Here is a 21,220-nt window from a genome sequence, read left to right as displayed (position 1 = left end):
CTGCACAAGTGCTGCGGGTATGCATACCATGGGGGTTTTGATGCTTATCAAGCCAGATTATAGAGAAACGCACAAAAGGACACTCTTACCCGTTTCAGCACTTGCTTGATATAGAGACTGTGCATACACACAAATGAAACAGGCTTATAAATACCTGCCTTCCCTTTCTCCTCAATTTGTATGCGTGTGTCAAGGTATATGCATACTTAGATTATGTGCAGCTAAAGGTGCACTTGCTTTTGAAGCTCTGGCTCATACCATCTTAATTTATATTCCATTAACTGGGAGACACTACCAAATGAAGGCACCAGAGATAAAATAATGTGCTATTGTTTACTATGCCTAACCAGTCTCACCTAGAAGAAAAATAGTTACACCCCGATATGCACTCATAGGAAGCCTGTCTTCCACAACGTCTCATGCTGATGAAGCTTACCACAAAATGTAAGTGTGTGTAGTACTTCCAAGACCTTTCCTGGAATCTCCAATGCAGAAACTGGACACGTTTAAGAAACCACATCCTTCAGATATTAGTACTAGTGACAGGAAAAAAGCATTGGGGCAAATAATACAAATGTACCACCAAGTTGGTAATGCCTGCTTTAGACTTCCTTTACACAAACACTTACAGAACTGCTGAAGATCTGGGTCAGCTAAGCAACTGCACAAAGGAGCATTTATTTAATTAGCCTATTTTGTACATCGCAGCTGGGACTGAGGCACAGGGAGAAGTATTTCTCATTCTTAAACAAAATTCTATTTTTTTGCTACTCCCCAAATAAGCAAAAATGCTACTGCTGGAAATATTCCTGGAACTAGTCTTGATCTCACAGGTGTGCACAGTTGGCAAATCAGTCCCACAAGAGATGCCCCCTGGTCATTCATTTTGGACACAAAATTCTTCTTTAAACTTAACTATACAGACTGCTGCATTTCCTCCCTCTGAATACAGAGTAAGGGAAATGTGGTGCAAGGTGCCAAGCCGGGCATCCTCACAAAATAAAGACAGCAAGGACTGTAACAGAGCAAGTGCCTTCCATGCCTGCCTCAACTCTGTGGTCTAGGACGGCCACACCATTCGGAAGAGAAAGCGTTGTTTCCATGAGAGCTGGCACCACTGCCGTAAGATCCACGAGGAATCTTGGACCCGAACACCTGGGGCACGAGGCATGCACACACGCAAGGCAACTCCTCTGCAGTGCCAGGGCTTCTCTTCCCACACTAGCACAGTTGCCTCAGTGAGTTAGTCATGACTCTCCTTTGGGACTTGTACATCCCTCCCGTCCTCTAGCCCCTACAAATCCACTGCAAGGCACATGCTGCAGTTTTGCTCCTCTCCGCAGCATATGCTCCAGCACAGGATTGAAAGTTTATCGAATCAGAGCCACGGTAACTATAACAGCACTCTGAACAATGCATGACCTGGACAATTATACAGCTTCCTCATTTTTACTTTACAAATCAGCCTGATACCATTGTTTAAGCAAATACAACTTAAAAAAACACATGAAAAATATTTCATTTGGCAAGGGAAGGGTTAGCCAACTTGAACAGCTGCTCCAGGGTATGTTTTCTGGATAAATCTGCTGTGAAAGCCCCTTGCAGCCAAGACTAGACATGCAAGGTGCTCATGCCCCAGTCAGGTCTTGCCCCCATACCTCTCCCAGGAAAACACAATGTCCATCATGTGTGCTTTTGTCTGAAGGTCCTTGTGGGATCTCCTCTGGCCCTATGCAAATCATAGGACGCATGTCTTCTTCACCTCTGTATCTCTTTTCCTCTACTATTCTGCAAATACAAGTCCTGAGCCCGATGCAAAATCACCAGTCAAGTTCCTTGGGTCAAACTACATCACAATAATAGTCCCTTCTGGCCTTACAATGTATAAATCAATAAATTAATTTTCACCATACTGTACTTAATTTAGATTTCTCTGGAGTCCTGTTTGTATGAAAGATGCAAGGCAAAATAAAGCTGTGTTGCACTGTCCTGTTTTGCAATCTGGACTATTGTACAACAGGGATAACAGAGATCGAACATTTCACTTGTGACTGAAGCCAAATATTGAACCAAACTGAAAGGCTGGCTATTTATGCTAGGTTTCTAAAGGTGGGAGCTCAAGGGAGGCACACTTGGGCTGCCTAATGAGACAATTTTCTGCCCAAAGCAAACTGAAACAGGTTATAAAACTCTTAAGAGTGGCAAATGCAGCTCAGCTACCCAACACCCTGCTGCTCACACCACAGCTATTCTTATCCTCGGCTCTCACCTGAGCAACTAGGCAAAAGTTGGGGTCTTGTAGGTGATTCCAATTAGAAGAAACTGGTACTGGAGTCAAATATGTCTGATGCCATTTGCAAGAAAGTACAAAGCCCTACTTTCTTGAACACAAGAGGAATTAAGCCACCTGAGACATTTTCCCTGCTCACAGCTCCAAATCCTTTTTTAGCTTGCACTCCCAAACCAAAAACCTGTTGTCCTTGCTTTGTCCCAGGATCACCCATTGTGCAGTTCTGGTGTCACATGCAGTCTGTTCCTGCATATTGTCTTCCTCCTCTCGGTCATACACAACATTTCCCAACAATATCCAGCCATAAACTCTCTCCCCTGGCCATTCAAATTTCCAAGCAGGCACGCATTTGTCTTTGTTTTGGACAGAAACTTGATTGTGTCGTACAACTTTCCTAAAGGCAGGCAGCACTTAAATGTATTGTTTCAACCCAAGCTACAATATTCTGACCACAATGGATAGATACGTCAAGAAACTTGCAGCCAAAATGCAGCCATAAAAAAGGAACCGCAACAAAAAGTTATCCTTCTCAAGAGTGTACAGTTTAAACCAAGACAACATTATGACTTCCTTCAAAACAACTCAGAAGGTGTCCAGAACTGGAAAACAAAATCCTTTGCTCCCACCAATCTTATTGTATCAGAGGTATGGTGAAAACTAATAATATTATTTGTTAAGTGCCAAAGGCATGCAAGGATACGTTTAAAGCAGCTTTGCATGAGTTTCAATACCTAGCACACGCAATTATACTGGATTACCCTTGAACTTAAATCCAAAGCAGCTCTCCCGATCTGTTTTAAATCATGCTTCAACACTTCAGCATGACCTTCCTCCTGTTCCCCAACGGCCTTTAACTCTCCAGTGAGATTTCTTTCTATAATGAGCAAGATACTACACACATATTTGATTATCCTTCTGAAAGACAAAGGAAGAAGAACCCGTTGCCTCTTTCCAAATTGTTTCATTTAAACAATTTTTCCATATCACATATTTCCATGCTGTAGCTGACAATAGGCTAGATCTAACCTTAAATTTAAGCAACACCCGTACTTCATTATTTTCAAGCGTACCTGTAGATGCTCACACATCATCTTTGTCTACCCTTATTCATTCGACATACAGAGTAGAATTGGCCTGCTTTCATTTTTTTTTTTAGTCTTGATGTTACCCTCAACATTATTTGACTAATTCCATGTCAGAGAACCAGCGGCAGTATCATACCTTATGGAAGCCATTAACATGTGGCTTGATGGAGCAGGAGCAGCATCCACTCTCCAGTTAGCTCTGTATTTCATTAAAATCAGCAATCATCAAAAATTGACAAAGATTAACCATCAGTCCCCAACACTGTAAAGTCCACGCAAGTTAGTCCTGCAGTCAAAGACCCTAGTCAACAACATGTGAGGATGATCAGGTCTGTTGCTGGATTTTCTGGAAAAAGGCCACACGTGGCTGCAGAAAATGAGAACTGGACACAATGGCACCAAGGACAAGCAACGATGCCAGGGAAGGAACACACTGGTGCTGCGTGTTTTTACAAGACATCGTTTGACAAAACAGCCACATGAACAAAACACTAAACAAAAAGCCCATGCCTGGCAGCCTTGTATTGAGACACATATCAACAGCAAGTAACTCAGAATGAAGAATACACATGGTCTGGATGAAATGAGTATTTTACCTACCTAGCAGCATATTTCAGTAAGGGTGACAGGGGTGTGTTTCAGTGACAAATGTATACGTGTCCCTTTCTTTACCAAAAACTAGTGTGGGGCAATCTTTCCTAGGCTTGTCTACAAGTATTCAGTGTACCTTAAGTAATGTATGTTTTTACTGCAGTTTGATGGATTACACCCAGGAAAAGAAGGGTATTTTATTTATGCAACTTATCAGTCATCCATTCATGTATCCACCCTCTATTTTGCTGCGAGCTCAATTAATTAAAACCAAAATTGATTTTCCAAACTAAAAAAAAAAAATTATATTTCAGTTGAATATGTTTCTTGCTAAAAATGCACCTTATATCTAATTTAATTGAAATGATCATAAACAACAACTAAGACCTGAACTTACTATACACTTAATTTTAATCAAGCAAACATATTCATGTTTAACAAAACCAGAAGACTGTTTCAGTTCAGCAAAGTAACCCATTCATCCGAAGTAACGACACTAACCAGGGATTGAAAAAGCAGGAAAACCTGTTTCTCTACTTATGTCAGACCCATGTATGTCGACAGTCCACAGCTATCAACAAAACTGAAATCATAGTCACTTCTGTATTAAATGTTATCAAATCTTTATCCTGTACACTGTTCTCAAGATGACTTTTCCCATTATTCCAGCACAAATTATAAACCTCTAGCTGAACTGGAAGTCCTCCTTCCTGCTCACTTACAGCAACAAACTGTTTGACAAGCATTAACTGGTCGTTAAGGTTGTGCGTGCCAGCACGTTTCCTGTGAGAGCAGTCCCAGCTTCCATCACAAGGTCCAAATCCAGGTCCAACTTGATGCAGGAAGGGGAGCAAAACTTACACATTCAATGCACACATGCTATCTTGTGCGCACTTTATTTGAGATTTGCAGCTGAAAGGAAGCCTCTTATTATGTCCTATACCAGTCTTGCAATAAAGACTGGATTCCAACAAAATCTGTACTGAAAATAACTGGAACAAAACTATCATTCCATCAAAGCAACAGAAAACAGGTAAAAATTGAGAAAAGAAAACCACCTGGAATTTTTTGTCAAGCAAAACACCCTGAGAAACTGCCAGACACAAAGCCTGAATATGAAGAAGGAATACACTGGTCCCAGGGAAGCAGCAGAGTACAAGGATGGTGATGTTGCATTAGCAGTGTGGTTTGATGAAGACAATGCTGAAAACCCTGGTATCACCATTGATCGAGATGCATTTATTGAAAAAAACAAGGCTTTTGCTGATCAGCTTGGTGTGGAACAGGGGCTTCCAACTCATTTCACTCCACAGTCCAGATCTGGCCCACAGGGCTTCTCACAAGCCAGATGATTCACTCCCGGTGACAGGTTAACAGCTTGTTGGCACCACTGCCAGAGCCCAGGGAGTGAATGCGGCCCCTACTCACACCCCTTTTCCCCTGCCATCGACTCTGGTCAACTGGAGACCCCAGCATCAGTGTAGACCTTGTAAAGGAACACCTTGAGAGGCTGGACACCTTCAAGTCAGCGGGTCCTGACAGCTTGCACCTCAAGGTACTTAAGGAGCTGGCAGGCATCATAGCCCAGCCACTGGCAAAAGTTTTCAAAAACTCGTGGTGCTCAGGTGAAGTACCTGAAGATTAAAACAAGGCTAATGTGGTGCCCATCTTCAAGAAAGGGAGGAAAGTAGATAGGGGGCACTACAGGCCCACCAGCTTGACCTCAATCCCTGGAACAATTCTGGAAAAAATCAAAGAAACAATTCTTGACAAGCTGGCTGATGGCAACATCCTGAGGGACAGCCAGCACAGGTTTGTTGCAGGTAGGTCTTGCCTGACCAATCTCATCTCCTATGACCAGGTAACATATCACCTGGACAAGGGATAAGAGATTGACATCATATATCTGGACTTTAAAAAAGCCTTTGATCTGGTGTCCCATGATCTCCTCATAGAAAAACTGGCCAACTGTGGCCTTGGCTACATCACAGTCCAATGGCTGGGGAATTGGCTCCGAGGCCAGACCCAAGGAGTGGTAGTTGACAGAAGTCAATCATCACGGTGCTCAGTGACCAGTGGTGTCCCCCAAGGCTCCATCCTTGGACCTGTTCTCTTTAATGTCTTTATTAACAATGTGGCCACTGGTGTCAGAAGTGGACTGGCCAAGTTCATCGATGATACTAAACTTTGGGCTAAAGCGTCCACACCTGAGGACAGGTTGGTGGATCCAGGCTGACCTGGATAGGCTTAGAAAGTGAGCAGATATAAACCTGATGACATTCAATAGTGACAAATGCAAGGTGCTCCACCTTGGGGCAGGGAAAACACCCTGCAGCAGGCTTATAGACTCAGCAGTGCTACGCTCGCTAGTACCACAGCCGAAACAGACTTGGGGGTCGTGACTGACCACAAGATGAACATGAGCCACCAATGCGATGTTGCAACTGGTAAAGCAAACAAAACTCTGGCTTGCATGCATAGATGCTTCTCAAGTAAATCTCAGGATGTCATCCTCCCACTGTACTCAGCCTTGGTGAGGCCGCAGCTGGAGTACTGTATCCAATTCTGGGCTCCACAATTCAAAAAGGATGTGGAGAAGCTTGAGAGAGTGCAGAGGAGAGCCATGCGCATGATCAGAGGGCAAGAGAATAGGCCTTATGAAGAGAGGCTGAGAGCCGTGGGACTCTTCATCCTGGAAAAGCGCAGGCTCAGGGGTAACCTGGTGCCTGCCAGTAAGTACATCAGGGGTATGCAGCAGAATCTGGGGAAACGCCTGTTCACCAGAGCGCCCCATGGGATGAAAAGGTCCAACAATCACGAATTCCTCCAAGACCATTTCAGGCTGGACATAAGGAAAAGCTTCTTTACTGTCCGAGCCAAGGCCTGGAATAGACTACCGCCGGAGGTGGTGCAAGCACCTACTTTGGACTCTTTTAAGAAACGTTTGGATGCTTATCTTGCTGGGATCCCTTGACCCTAGCCGACTTCCTGCCCCTTGGGCAGGGGGCTGGATCTTCCGAGGTCCCTTCCAGCCCTAATGTCTATTAAATCTATGAAATCTGGCAGTGGGCAAGACAAGTGAGGTGGGAAGGAGTGGCAGCATTTGCCCCCTGGGCTCCAGAGCCGCACCAATGCAGCAGCTCTGGCAGAAGCACTGACAAGTCCCATTTGCTAAAGTTCAACCAGCACATGTAGCCCTTGGGCCACCACCTGGACACCCCCAGGGGAGAGAATTTCACTGGGAGCAATGGATGGTTTAAGCCAATTTAAGGCTTGCCACAGTCTCACCTACAGAAGAGTATGTTGTAAAGGAAACTTTGCTGACCTTTTCCCAGCTTGACTGATGAACAGTTAAGCTCCAGGAAATTCTGAGGGAATATACAACTACTGACAGGAATGCTGACAGAACAGTAGTGGCTTCATAAGTGTATCTCAGCTAAGACCTACTACCCCACCAGGCAACCATATGTTGGAGGAAACAGTGCAATGACTGTGGTTTCCATACTAGCTTTCATTGATGTCAAAGGAACTGATACTTTTAAAACAACAGATATTACCTAACAATCCTGTGTACAGCAAAGTATACATGACACAATTTTTTCACTAACCGGATCAGAAGGCTGGATCCAGCTAATGAACAGAGGTACAATACAGAATATTAAGTGAAATTACAGAAAACTTCTTGCTCATAAAAAGTTGGCAGCTACTGACACAACAGTGATGAGCTTACAGAAAACCTACCTGGAGCTCTGCACAATCTGAAAAGGGCATGGTCACTAGTGAGACAAGAGACCACTCAGTAACATTTTAAGCATACCATTTTCAGTTATCCAAACAACAAGACTTCCATGCAGCCTCCCCTGATGATATCCAGGAGGCTGAATATGACACTGTTCTGTTTGAAGTTCTGTGTTTGGAAAAGGAAGAGTTGGCTGACTTCGCTATGAATATATTGAGCTGATGAACAATGCGCACAGTAGCTCTAACAGACGAGGATATCACTAAGTACAAATGTACCACGGTAAGTGTCAACAAGCTGAGAACATCAGAGCAACGGGAAGGAGGATGGTTCTGCAACTGAGAAAATACCTCCATCTTGCAAGGAGACCATCAGTACTTGTGAAGAATTAGATTTCCTGCCTAATGTGAGTCACCTCAAATTATGGAGGAAGCAGCTAATTAGTTGGATAGGTTACAGTTACTTATTGGAAAAGAACAGCTTTCCCATATAAAACTGCCAATGCTGCAATAATTTTAAAAAAGCTAGTACTGTTCAGACATTCCTGACGATTTCTTTGCTGACTGGTTTGCTTTTTCTGATTAGTTAATCTCTGAAGTGCACCCGTAATATGATTTGATTAAGTTTTGTTACTATTAAATAATGGAAAAACAATAGATTAAAATATTAGCTATCAAATACAATAGAAGCTATTTTCTCTAAAGTAAGTGCTAGTGTATACAAGCTTGGATGGCCAAAAATACAATTTAAACTGTTTTGAGATCCCAATATGCATGTTTAGTAAACTACTGGTTAGGCAAATACCGCTGTGTGATTAACATGCTGGCAATGTTTGCTTTCTTCACTTTTGTTCAACAGTTTATCCTGACAACCAACCTTTCTGACAGAAGCCTATTAAAATGCAAGATGTTAACATAAACAACTGTATTTTAAAAACTAATTAAATTATCATGCATTTTAACTGAATTCCAGTTTCCAGACAAAAGTAGCTTAACCTAATCACCAACAAAAAAATCATCACAAATAAATAAGAACTAGCATTCACTATTTTCTAACATAAAATGTAAAAAAAAAAAAGACAGAAAAATGTAAGTTAAGCTATCTAATTGCTGACATAAAAAGGTACCAAATTGAAAGTGTAAAAATGATTTAGTCACACATCAACGTTTAAATGGTTACCAGCCAATGAAAACTAAAAAGCACAAATACAAAGCAGATTAAAACCCACGTTTCTTGCTTACTGATTAAGTTAGTGATTTACATCACATCAACTGAAACCAGTGCACCCTGATCAAAACTACAACAAACATTGAGGGAGACCCTCAAGAGTGAGTAAGCAGTAGAAATAACACCCTGTTGCCAGATTTGCATTTTCACTAGAAAAAAGGAAATATTTTTATTACGTTACATCCAAAGAAAGGCCAGTGCGTTAAGGCACACAGCTCTCCATTGGCATGCCTGACTGCACCAAAGTACCCATTTATATGGACAAAGTTCTCATTTTTCAACTTGCTGGACCTCCTGCTGGGCTTATTGCCAACATACAAGGATAATCGTGGGATTACCACTGCAACAGAAAGCATTAGCCTCCAATTTCAAAACACGAAAAGCCAAACAGCAGGGAGCTTGACAACAAACCAAGCTTTCTAGGGCCAGAGGGGAATCATGGAATAGCAATTAATATTTGTCTTAATCAAAAAGCCTGAACTGCGTTCTCTCTTATATGGCTACAGTCCATACCAAAACCCTACCTTTCCTCCCAAGTGTTGCAGGTTACTTTGACTACGAAGAATCATGATCCCAGCTAAGCAGCCAGCGAAGGACAGTTCTACTCAACATGTGCACGCAGGACAAAATGGGCCCTGTCGGCATCAGCAGGAAACTGCAGAGAGCATGATTATCTACGGAGACCTCAAGCTAAGGTATACTTGTAACAGACACCTGAAGTTTTTACTATGGTGAGTGTGGAGCTAACAAGTGTAGAGCTAATAAGGAAAAAGCTAGAAAACACAATTAATTTCATTTCCTAGAAAATGCTCCAGAGTTACTCATGCTTCTTACTGTTACTTACCTAAACAATCTGGCAAAAAATAATAATAATAATAAAATAAAAAAAAACAGTGAAAAAAAGTAGTAACCAATTCCTGCATCCTGGCTGTTCAGGACTCTTAACTCAATAATTAACAAGGGCTAGTTACTTACTTTTTTCATTTCTCCCTATTTACATTCTGGAACAAAAAAAAAAAAAGCTCTCAAAAATATTTTTAAAGGACTTGTTCTTTGGCTGCAAAATAAATTCAAATACTATTATAATCAAGAAATACAATTGTTGGCCAGGGTTTCAAACAGTCTCTAATTTCTACAGTTCACTGTGAATCCATACTTGCTGCCTGATACCCACAAGGAGTACAGTACCTCTGAAAAATGGGCAAATCTGGAAGCTTAGGCCTGCCTAGAATATGCATACTTATAACATCCAAGGGAAATTTCCACTCGCACATCAAGGTTTTTTCCTCCTCTATGAATAAAAGAAAATGACACTAGAGGTAAGTTAAGCCTACAAGTACTCTGTATGTATGCTTGGAGGTGTGCCTGTAACCATGCACACTTAACCTTAGAAGAGATAGGGATGGATATGCAGTGAATGTATTATGGGCTTCTGTCTGAATTTATCTCGACTGCCATGAGTTGTGTAAGCCTGATGGTGGAGCATTTTATATCCTACAGCAACTCAAGATGTAATTTATTTTGCACCACATATCTGAAATATAGCACACAGAAAGTATTATCCAAAGGACATTAAAGATTGAGCACTGTAAGTGATGAAATTTGGTTTCTGATTACAAATTGTAAAGCAGCAAGCACTACTTCCCTAACTGCATTGCAATGTAGTATATCAAATTACTACCAGTGGAGTGCTAAAAATAGGATTCAGAATACATTATGTAGGAGTTATAAATTATGCATCTCCATAGTGTAATCTCTGTACAGAACTGCACTGCAATATACACACCAACCTAGAATCATCATAATCTGAAGATTACGATGTACTGTTGGTTTAAGTCAGGGTTGGGAACGCATTCATTTCCAATGTACCTGAAATCAATTATACCATGTGATAATAGTACACTTTGTATCCAGGACTCTTCACTGGACAAGCTGACCTTTCTTGTACCAAGACGTTTAGGAAGGAAATTCTTTTTCATTATTTCACTTTGGATTCAATCATCCAAAGAGCATTTTGGATGAGTATTCACAGTGCTTTGTACAGAATGTGCAATAGGTTATCTGAGGGAGATGAATTTATAACAAACAGTCTTATGTGCAGTGCAATTTCACCTCTGGAAGACTAACCTGAAGTACAAAATAAACACATTCATATCTTTCATTACAGCATTTTTTATTTTTTTATTTTTTTTATTTACAAGGCCAATCTTTTTGGTTTTGGTTTAATTTTTTGATCTGGCACTGCTTGAAAGGGCAACTCTACTTTTCCAGTCCAGTTGGGTAGAAAAACCAATGTACAATAACTTGATGACAGAGAGTCTGAATATAACAAGGAGAGAATTCAGGTACAATTCTGCAGCAAGTGCAATTCATCTCACGTGCATATAGGTATGACTTTTTTGGAGCTAACTTTTCTGCCATAACATGGCCTATTTACAGGCATTCTAGGGAAAAACATTCAGCTACCAAATTTGTGTGGATTTAATATAGTAAACTTAAGGTTTCATTAAAAGGTTCTTTCTTGCATTTTACCACCATGTGTTAAAAATATCCTGACCTGTCTGCAAACTGAACATACTGGTTGTATTAGTACCACCTTAGCCCCTAGGATCTCTAGCAAGAGCTCCATTGTGCTAGATGTTGAACAAACCTCCGAACCGAGCACCCATTTCAGCACCACTTTGTTCACATTCGGAGTTCAACACCTGACATGAAGAACCAGATCAGATACTAGGGAGATCCATGAAAAATTACCACTCCCACTCAGAACTAGCCCATGGAGACAACTCCAGCCTTCAACTTGTAACTGCCTGGGCCAGGCCCTCTTATACTTTCACTTCCCCCAGATGAACATGCCTGGGCCCCCTTCAGAAGGCCCCCTTCTATGCCCACCACAACATTTCCCCAACCCTCTACCCTACATGCTTTCATGATCTGACATATCAACATGAGATGAAATCATTTTGCCTAGTGGAGTTATTTTCAGGCTGAGAAACACAAGGGCAGTTTCAGTCTAAAAGGTAGTATTTTCAGAAGTTACAGACAACTAGCAATACAGGCTGAAAATGAAAGCACATCCCTTTGTTATAAGGGAATGCTATATAACAGGTGCAACTATTCTCGCCAATTAGAGCTTGGATATTTTTACTTACTATATTCCCATTTGCATTACTGAATAAAATACTAACAGTGGATGTGAACTCAGGACACAATCATTTTTGAGCATCATGTTTTCACCTTTTTAAAAATAACAGAAAATTGCCATGTTTTTTACAATGCAAATATGATTCTCTAGCTCATTAGGGTCATAGATCAAAGTTGTCACCTACCACAGATTTTAAACAGAAAGTATTCCCACCTGCTAGGGCATCCCGATAAAGCTGTACAAAGTGATTAAAAATATCCTTGGGCAAACACTTTTCATCAGGCAAGCACTGCAGGAGGATCACGATCTCAGACTGCCCCACTGCATGCATTCCTTTTGTAGTGAAACACCAGCATTTCCGGTTCACATCTGCAGAGGGAAAAGCATAACTCAGGAAAAGTCTCAACATCCGTCTGTCCTGCCCTGCCCAAATTGCCCTACAGAGCGCCAGCTGAAGAATCAATTACAGAAACATGCACAGTCCTGATATTTGTCACCAAGACAAGTAAGGCACTAAATTCTAAATCCTACAGGCAAGCACATGAGGATCAAAAGCAAATTATAAAACTGTGATCTGCAATATAGGGAGAACTAAAGGCTTGATCCCAGCCAGATGCCTACCAGAGAGCAGACCTCTGTACTGGAAATGTCTGTGCACAATATAAAAAAAAAGGAATAGAATGTGAATAGAGGTGGAAGATGCAGAGATACAGGCAGAAGGCTGGTACATAGCACGAACCACTGACCAACTCTCTGCTCTGGATGAAACAGGCCACTTTATCGATAAGGTGTCATGGAGAATGTATCTGTTTTTTCATATGATGTCCCAGATTTTCAACTCAAACCTTTCTGTTTTAAAGTTTTTGCACTGGACATATTGCCATCCTAAAAATAATCTGTTCCATATTTACTGATACAGTCAGCATCCAGTTTGATGAATGGTGTTTGGAGTCAAATAAAAGTTAAATGTAGACACTATTATCAAAGCTGATCTTGTGCTCAAAGTGAATATTAACAACATTTGTTTTATCCTTCACGATTAACCCACTCAGAAAATTAAATTTCCAGAAAACCCCTTGATTCTAGGAAATATATATGCATCGCTGTTGAGTCAGATGTAGCAGCACCAGCACATATTTTTAAAGTTTGTTTTTATCTAGTTCATAAGTATTTTCTAACACAAAAAAATCTTGCTACAAACTACCCTTATTTTGACACACAACCACCTTAACCAATGTAAATGAACAATGACCTGTCAACAAAAAAAACCTCACCCCCCCTCAAGATAGTACTAAAAATGACAATGAGGTGCAGCTGTTTTTAGTGAAGGTCATTTTGAACTGAATATACATATGTTTAGTTGGAGTCCAACTATTTGCAGCACATTCTCCAAAGCTTTCTCTCTTTTGCCTGAATCTGAGGAAGGGTCACACACTTAAACGATGAGAAGAATAGAGAGGGAGTAACAGTCAGCCCTCTTGGCTTCAGTGGGTAGAATCAGGGAGCTGACATTAATCTCTCGGTATGTCTTAAAATCTTTGAACTGACATAAATCTCTTTGTATTTCTATATAAAAGTATCTGTATGTAGGCCTGAAGCATGGAATAGGTGTATTTTACATTTTAATACAAATAAAATACATAGGATATGTTAGTTCCATGCAGTAATTCAGACTGTCAGTAGAAAATAGGAAGTTTTGTATCTTCAACCAGTGGTAAGTACATACTCTTTTTAAAACCCTTCCCCCAAATTAAACAACAAATAACTTACAATTTACAATCTTAACCATTGACAGCAAATTTGCATTTAAAACAAACACAAGAGGGTCAGGGCCACCATCCTCCAGCTGCTGCATTACAGATATCTGAGAAGGTCTTTCTTCTACAGCATAATCTATAAGAAAGAAATACATGGTTAAGTCATTCGCTTGCTGGTAACCCACTCAGAAATGTCAGCAGCTAAGTAATGACTCATTGTTCCAATGCATAGTTCAATTTGCTAACATTTTACTGGGTTGCTTTCTTTTTGGGCAGGATTTTAGCATTTCAGTAGAATCTGGGCATCCAATTCCTGTAGGCCCCTTAAAAAATTCCCAACTATCTAATAAATGGCATCAAAATACAGTAGAAACCTAGAAAATCAAGCATTTCACTTCTTTTTAGAAGTGGGTGTACTGTAGATGAACATATTAGTATTTCATTCAAATACTAATAAATATTAATACTGTTATTTATTTGGCAACAGTCCTTGGACCTCTGTTCACAGACCAAATCCCCATTTGCACAAAGTAATACAGAACATGTGACAAAAACAATGTAACTGGGCAAAAGATTTACATTCTTAAACACAGTGAACTACTCCTAGAGGGAATGTAAACTTGTTCCAGCCTATAGCTAAGCAATGCAGCATCACATAGAAATCAGGGATATATTGAAGAAAAGCAAAATATGAAGCACATTATGTTATTCTGCCTGATATAAATATCCACCCAGGAGGTTCACCACAATTGCTAACATAAAGAGTGTATCTGAAACACAGATAAACATGATTACATGAAATGTCCAGTTGGCAGTAAAACATTGCAAAGGACTGGGAATGTGAAGACATGAGAAACAGAATAAGTTTATGCACACACAAAGTAAGACCTGTGGAAAGATATCCGCATTAAATTGCTGAGCCTGTGAGATTTGGCTTGTGTGCTGCATTTAAGTGAAGTTACTTGTTTCCCTATTTATTCAGAAGGTTTAATAATTGGACTAGCTAAACAGGATGAGGAAATCTGTTTATGACATGGAAGTGTTACTTGCTTTCTTATTTTTAACAATATTGTGGATAAAGATTCTTCCTGTTTAAATAACAAATATGCTGAACAAGCTAAAATTTTAAAGAAGAATTATGAAGATTTTTTTTTTAAAAAAGAGCTAAGCTTAGAAGTATACAAGAAGTACTCTCATAAACCAAACCAGGGGGTAGAGACATGTTTATTTTTTCCTCTCTGAATTCTCCCTCAAGCTCTCTGCTAAGATACTGCGTTCCCGAATGTGACAGCAAATACCCAAAGTTTCACTGCAATGCATGGTACTTGTGAAGTCACCAAATTCTGTATTCTGGGATACCTTCAATAAAGAAGACGCTCCAAGAGAATTTCATGAAGGAAAACATGAATATTTATAAAACTAATTAAAATACTTCTCTGTGTTGAACATTCCCTGCAGTCTGATTACTGAGGAATTGAGCACACATTTCTAGGCTCAGCTTCATTTTCTTTATTGCTCTGCATTTTAATTCTCGTAGTATTTTCATCATCTTCAGGAAGTTTTCCAAGGGTGCTAATATGGAAGAGGGGCACTCTCTTTAAGGTCAAGCCAGCCTATACACCTTCACTGTGGGGACTGCTGGTGCTTTAAGAACAGCAAAAGAACCAAGGTGCCTGGGCTTCCTGGCATGAATGCAGCACTGCTAGCTTAAAATTTTTTGCTTAAAATTTTTTGCTGCCAGAGATACACCAGCCACCCAGAGGAACAGAAGTTCTGCTGCCAGAGCTAGTCCAAACTGGGGTTTTGCTGGGAAAGCACCGTGGCCTGGAGGTGTGCTCGGCTCACATCCCAAGACGACACCACGCTGCCAGCAGAATTTTAGTGCAGATGAGGGCTCAGATCATGACAGAAGTATCCATCATTAATCACTTCTGCATATAGCACGCATCCAATTTTCTAACCAGATGTGATATCCTGAATTGTAAAATTGCTACCAATGAGCCTATTTCTGCATGGTATGCTGCCGTGTTATGAACACAAACCCAGCCAAACTCAGGGAATGGAAAAACTGGCAGGGCACTCTATCCATGCAAATCAGTCATGCCAAGAAGAAGGGTATATTAGCCCAGTCAGAGCCCTGTGCTTATGTACTTATACTGCTTCCAACACCTGAGCTGTCCAAGGTTTTTCTCTGTGTCACTGCACTATACCATGCAGATATAGCCAACAGTCGCAAGCAACTGGTCATTTATCACTACAGCCCTCACCTCCTTTTACTCCAGTGGAGATGAGAATTGGAGGAAGACCATCTTCAGGGATTAGATTCATCGCACTGCCAACTGGACTGCCAACCTGAGTTATACTTCCCGAGAACGCAGATGTGTTATCAGTCTACAAAAAGCAGAAAACAATCAGAACGGACATGGCATTACAGAACAATACACAAGAGCTGAGCAGGTGTCATCCCCAGGACTGTCTAGCTTCCGTATACACATTACACTGACAGACTCCTTCCAGATACAAAGTATGCTTGGAGAGATCCTGCAGTTCCTCTTGCTGTCAACATATGGAACCCATTTCCTCATAACACAGGAAATAAGCAATTACAGTTCCACCAGCAGTTCTGACCTTTTTTGATTCCACTCAGGTGCTGTAGCACTTACAGCACTGGTGGACTGCATCTGAGTTTTCAAGCATAAATCTCTTTTTAATGAGAAAACGCATCAAACAGAAACATTCTTCTGCCTTAATGCTATGACAAGCTCATTGTTTCAGGCCCCATCTCTCCTGTGACTCAGCTTTATACAAGATCCGTATTACACAAAACACACTTTGCACACACACAGATGTATGCCAAAAGCTTGGAAACCACCTTGACTAGCAAGGCCCTGAATTTTAACTTGTGCACTTAGTTACTACAGCATAACAGCTCATACATTCACAGCCACTTTCAAAAACAGATGCCTAGATTCAGCCCTCTGCAAACATGGACCCCTGCCACATACATGACTAAAATAAAACCACAAGCTCAACAGACTTCCCATAGTGATTTAATTTAAATTGCCCCAATATGCATTACATCATTCAGAGCCACAGAAACCATGACATTCTGAACAGCAAACAGCATAAAGTTTCCTTACTTCTGCAGATAAACTGTTGTTGGTCACAGGCTTGGATGGATCATGTGACACTGCTAAGGTTCCTGCAGGAGCTGTGCCAGCCACCGTCAATTTTGCCGCATCAGCCACTTCCCCATTAGGTAATATGCCGTCAGCGAACCAGACACGCCTTTGTTCTCTAGGTTGTGCCACTAGAGAGAAACAGAGTTCATAATCTCATGACAACATGTGAGCGATGCTCTGCCTCAAGCAAAGTGAGGCTGATTTGTTCTAATGTCAAATGTAGACAATTATAGCTGGGATATATCAAATATACTTTCAACAGAACAGTGTAAATATTTAACACAAAATGGGCAGGCACTAGATCAGCACATGGGAACTCCTACCCAGAGCACAGGTGGGAGAAGCAGACAGAAAGACAGCACCAGTGCAAAATTCTTATAACCAGAGACTATGAAAACAAGACATAACTATCTAACCAATAAAAGAAAAAAAGTAGCTATTTTATCATCTATTGGACTCAGTAAGGTAATTTCTACATATATAGCACTTGGCAGGAACTTCATCAGTATAATTAGGAGCATCCATCTCCGTGTGTTTGGAAATCCCATTCTCACACATATTTCCTGTCTCCTTTTGCCTCATCCCCACAAGACATGTGATTAAGTTTCAAAAGACGTTAATATGAGTGCTCCATTCATGCACTCATATTAACATCTCATCACAGCTTGTTCAGAACAAAAATGAGATATGGGGGGGGGGGGGGGAGGAAATGTTCTTACCTTCTGTGCCAGGGTGTTTTAAAACTCCCACAGGAACCATCACCGTGGGAGGTGGAGAGCTCAGTGCTCCTGAGGCCTGAGCTTGCTGCAATGGAGGGATAGTGGAACAGTATTCAGCAGGATTGTTAGGGTTAGGACTCTGGCTTGAGGCATTCATCATGTTCTCCCAGGCTTGAGCTACAGTAAACAGAAAAGCAGAAATGAGATCATACGGTAACGTTTGTGACTTTCATAGATTTTTAGGGTTGGAAGCAACCTCAGCAGATTGAGTCCGACTCCCTGCCCTGGGCAGGAAAGAGCACTGCAGTCAAATGACCCCAGCTTGGTGCTTGTCCAGTCTCCTCTTGAAGACCCCCAAGGCAGGGGAGAGCACCACCTCCCTTGGAAGCCCATTCCAGATTTTGGCAACCCACATAGTAAAGACATTTTTCCCAATGTCTAATATACATCTGCTCTCCACCAGTTTATGGTCATTGTTCCTAGCAACCCTAAGGGGCGTCCTGATAAACAGAGCACCCCCTATTCCTTGCTGCCCCCACCGGTGAATTTGTAGACAGCTACAAGATCCCCGCTCAGCCTTCTTTTGTGGAGGCTGAAGAGATTCAGGTCCCTCCATCTCTCCTCACAGGATCTTACTTGTAGGCCCACAGCCATCCAAGCAGCCCTCCTCTGGACCCTCTCAAGGTTATCCACATCCCTCTTGAAGTGCAATGCCCTTTCCATGATGCAGATTAAGTACATACTCTGCACCATCTCTAGGCTTTTCTACCTGCCATGTTTATTCCCCACCACCCCCCAGCCACTATTTAAAAGTATGCCTCTATACTGAGACTGTAACTAAGGAACAAAATGCATAACGAAAGAATACTGGTATCCTGTGATCTGAATTTCAGTTCCATGGCAGGATAGTCACATGATTTGGTCAGAGCTGCCTAGTTCTTGATCCCTCAATTTTATAACTTCTTCAAACGGTATTTAAAAAAAAAAGAAAAAGAAAAAAAAGGAAGAAAAAAAACACAATGCCAATCTATTCAACCCCACTGAGTTGCATGAGGCTCTATAGACAAACAAAGGCTCACTCCCTGTCCCAAAGATGTTACAACCGATACAACCCCCAAACACCAAATTTATTCTTTTTTGCAAACAAATGAAGCATACTGTACTTCCTTATATTCAGAATATTCTAGTCTACATCAACATCATCTTTTCTAAACCATGAAAAGGTTTATGCTATGAATTTTTAACAACGGGGCCTGAGCTTCAACTCAAAACAAATCCATGATTATGCAACACACATAACTTCAATGTCAACGATGTCAGGAGCAGAACAGGCAGAACAACATTTCTGTGATGCTACTTATTTTGGGGTGTACAGAGGGAAGGAGAATTCAACAGGCAGCTCAGCTGTACAAGGTACCAGGTGATCTGAATGTGCAGTTATACACCCTACACCTTCAAGTGAGTGCACAAGCATTACCAATAACTTCATAGTCAAATAATCATATATATGTACCCAAACATCTGAAGGCTCTCCAGCAAACCGCCATAAGTACCTGAACCAATGCAATATTCCAGCTCACACTTCTAAAACGTTTTGGAGTCCTCTGAGGGAAAAGGTGCTAGAGAAACTAGAATATACGCAAAATCTTTAACAACAACAACAACAACAACAACAACAAAAGAAATAGAACGTCAAGAATACGATAATTCTTTATCGCATCAGTTCCCCAAAACAATACAAAGTCAGTGAAGAGCTCTGGGGCCTTTTCAGATATTTCAATTTGAGAAGAAAAGTGAGGCAGTTTATTTCTAAAAAGTGATTAATTACCCACAATATGGGCTTTGAGAGAAGAGACACATATATACATACATGCATATATACATACATATCTATCTCTCTCACTCCCTGGCATTCATTTGTGACTATGTCCACTGCAGGATAAATTCCCTGTTCTGTCTGAATCCTCTATTTTACTCACTGCAATCTGTGCCAATTCTGAAATAGCTATCAATTGAAAATGCCTTTCCACGCAAAGCAAATGTCAAGAAACACAATTAAACAGACTCTATATAGGGATGAATGTCAGCAAACCAAAAACTAGTGAAATTCAAATCAACTAAGCAAAATAATGATATCTCAAGTTCAAAGAACGATGACAGACAACAGCTTAACATACCAGCAATGGCCAAACATCACTACAAAGTGCTCCAGAAAGGACAACAGCAGAGGCCGAGTTGGTCCAGGGGCAAATATACAACTAGCACACTAGCAGCGCTCTCGCTATAATAATCCCAGCAGTGTGTCACTGTTCTCTACCACTAATGTGTATCCATGCTGGCAACAAGACAGAAAAGCTTTTAAAAGGAAATCATTATAACGTGATCAATTTTACTATACCTCTTTACAAGAACACTTTTGGTTTCAACTAAAATATTTTCAGGTTCCTCCCTTCCCCCAGCTAGAAATAAATCTTACCTACCAGCAACCAGAGCCAGAACTTATTGGCCAAAACTTGCACACCTCATTGTTCTTATACATTTTGAAATATGACAATTTGTCTACCTCCACGGTCCAAACTCCTAAGCACCGTTACTACCACAGACATGCTTGACTTCCTAGATAATAGTATCTACAATTATCTATTTCCTATCATGGTACAGCCTACAGTGGAAAATGTTAATATTTAATATTTAGCACTTTCTTAAAATTCCTGCACAAACACTCACTAATTAATCTTTCATAGCTCTGAAAGAGATAAAAAAAATATTCCTATTTAACAGCTGTTGAATCTGTGCACTAAATCTGAATGCAGGAAGCTAAGCACTCGATTCATGCAGCTGTACTCAGCACCTCCAAGGGAGAATCAAGCACTTGAGAAAGTGTTACCAAGCCACAACATAGAGGCAACCAAAATTAGTGGACACATTTAAGAACCTGGGCTAAATACCATCATAGATTTCAACAGCAAAAAAGATCACTCCGATCATTAAAGTTCAGAACTCCAGGATGTCCTTGGTTGAACTAGAGCTAAGGAGGGATATGAAAAGGGTCTATAAAAGCATGCAGAGTATGGATAAAATGCATAGGGTACTGTTATTCACTGAATCCCAGAATTAAGGGACACTAATATTAACAGGAGACAAATTAGGAAGTCCTTTTTATGTAGCATATAGTTAACTTCTAGAACTTCTTGCCAGAGCGGGTTGTAGAAGCAGATGGTATAGCCAAATTCAGAAAGGGACTAGACACACTTAGGGAGGACAGGTCCACTCATAGCTATTAAACAGAACAGTCAGGCATGCATCCCTAAAATGACGGTGGATGCCAGGAAGGGTGTGACAGGGGATGGATAACTTCAGATATGTCTTGTTAATATACTCTCCCCCTCCATAGCAACTCAAAGATACAATACTGAACTGGATGAACCACTGGTCTGACTCAGTATGGCAGTTTTTAAGTTCTTACAGCACTTTGACCTTTTCTT

The 21,220-nt window shown here is 40.9% G+C and overlaps 1 protein-coding gene across 2 annotated transcripts in view; it reads right to left on the bottom strand.

Moving 5' to 3' along the window:
• Positions 1–21,220, bottom strand: part of ZFYVE9 (zinc finger FYVE-type containing 9) — a 49,454-nt gene that overhangs the window by 15,369 nt on the left and 12,865 nt on the right. For both annotated transcript variants that reach the window (XM_019531423.1, XM_019531422.1), the window contains exons 4-8: positions 17,736–17,912; positions 16,975–17,144; positions 16,102–16,225; positions 13,848–13,970; positions 12,291–12,446 (exon numbers count right to left, since the gene is read on the bottom strand). In XM_019531423.1, the coding sequence (XP_019386968.1) occupies positions 12,291–12,446; positions 13,848–13,970; positions 16,102–16,225; positions 16,975–17,144; positions 17,736–17,912 (750 nt within the window). The remainder of the gene's footprint in view (positions 1–12,290; positions 12,447–13,847; positions 13,971–16,101; positions 16,226–16,974; positions 17,145–17,735; positions 17,913–21,220) is intronic.

This window comes from Crocodylus porosus, unplaced genomic scaffold (genome assembly GCF_001723895.1).
Source record: "Crocodylus porosus isolate Cpor-Errol unplaced genomic scaffold, CroPor_comp1, whole genome shotgun sequence".
NCBI lineage: Eukaryota > Metazoa > Chordata > Crocodylia > Crocodylidae > Crocodylus > Crocodylus porosus.
The sequence above is the reverse complement of the archived record's forward strand: the minus strand, read 5'-3'. Positions and strand labels throughout refer to the sequence as shown.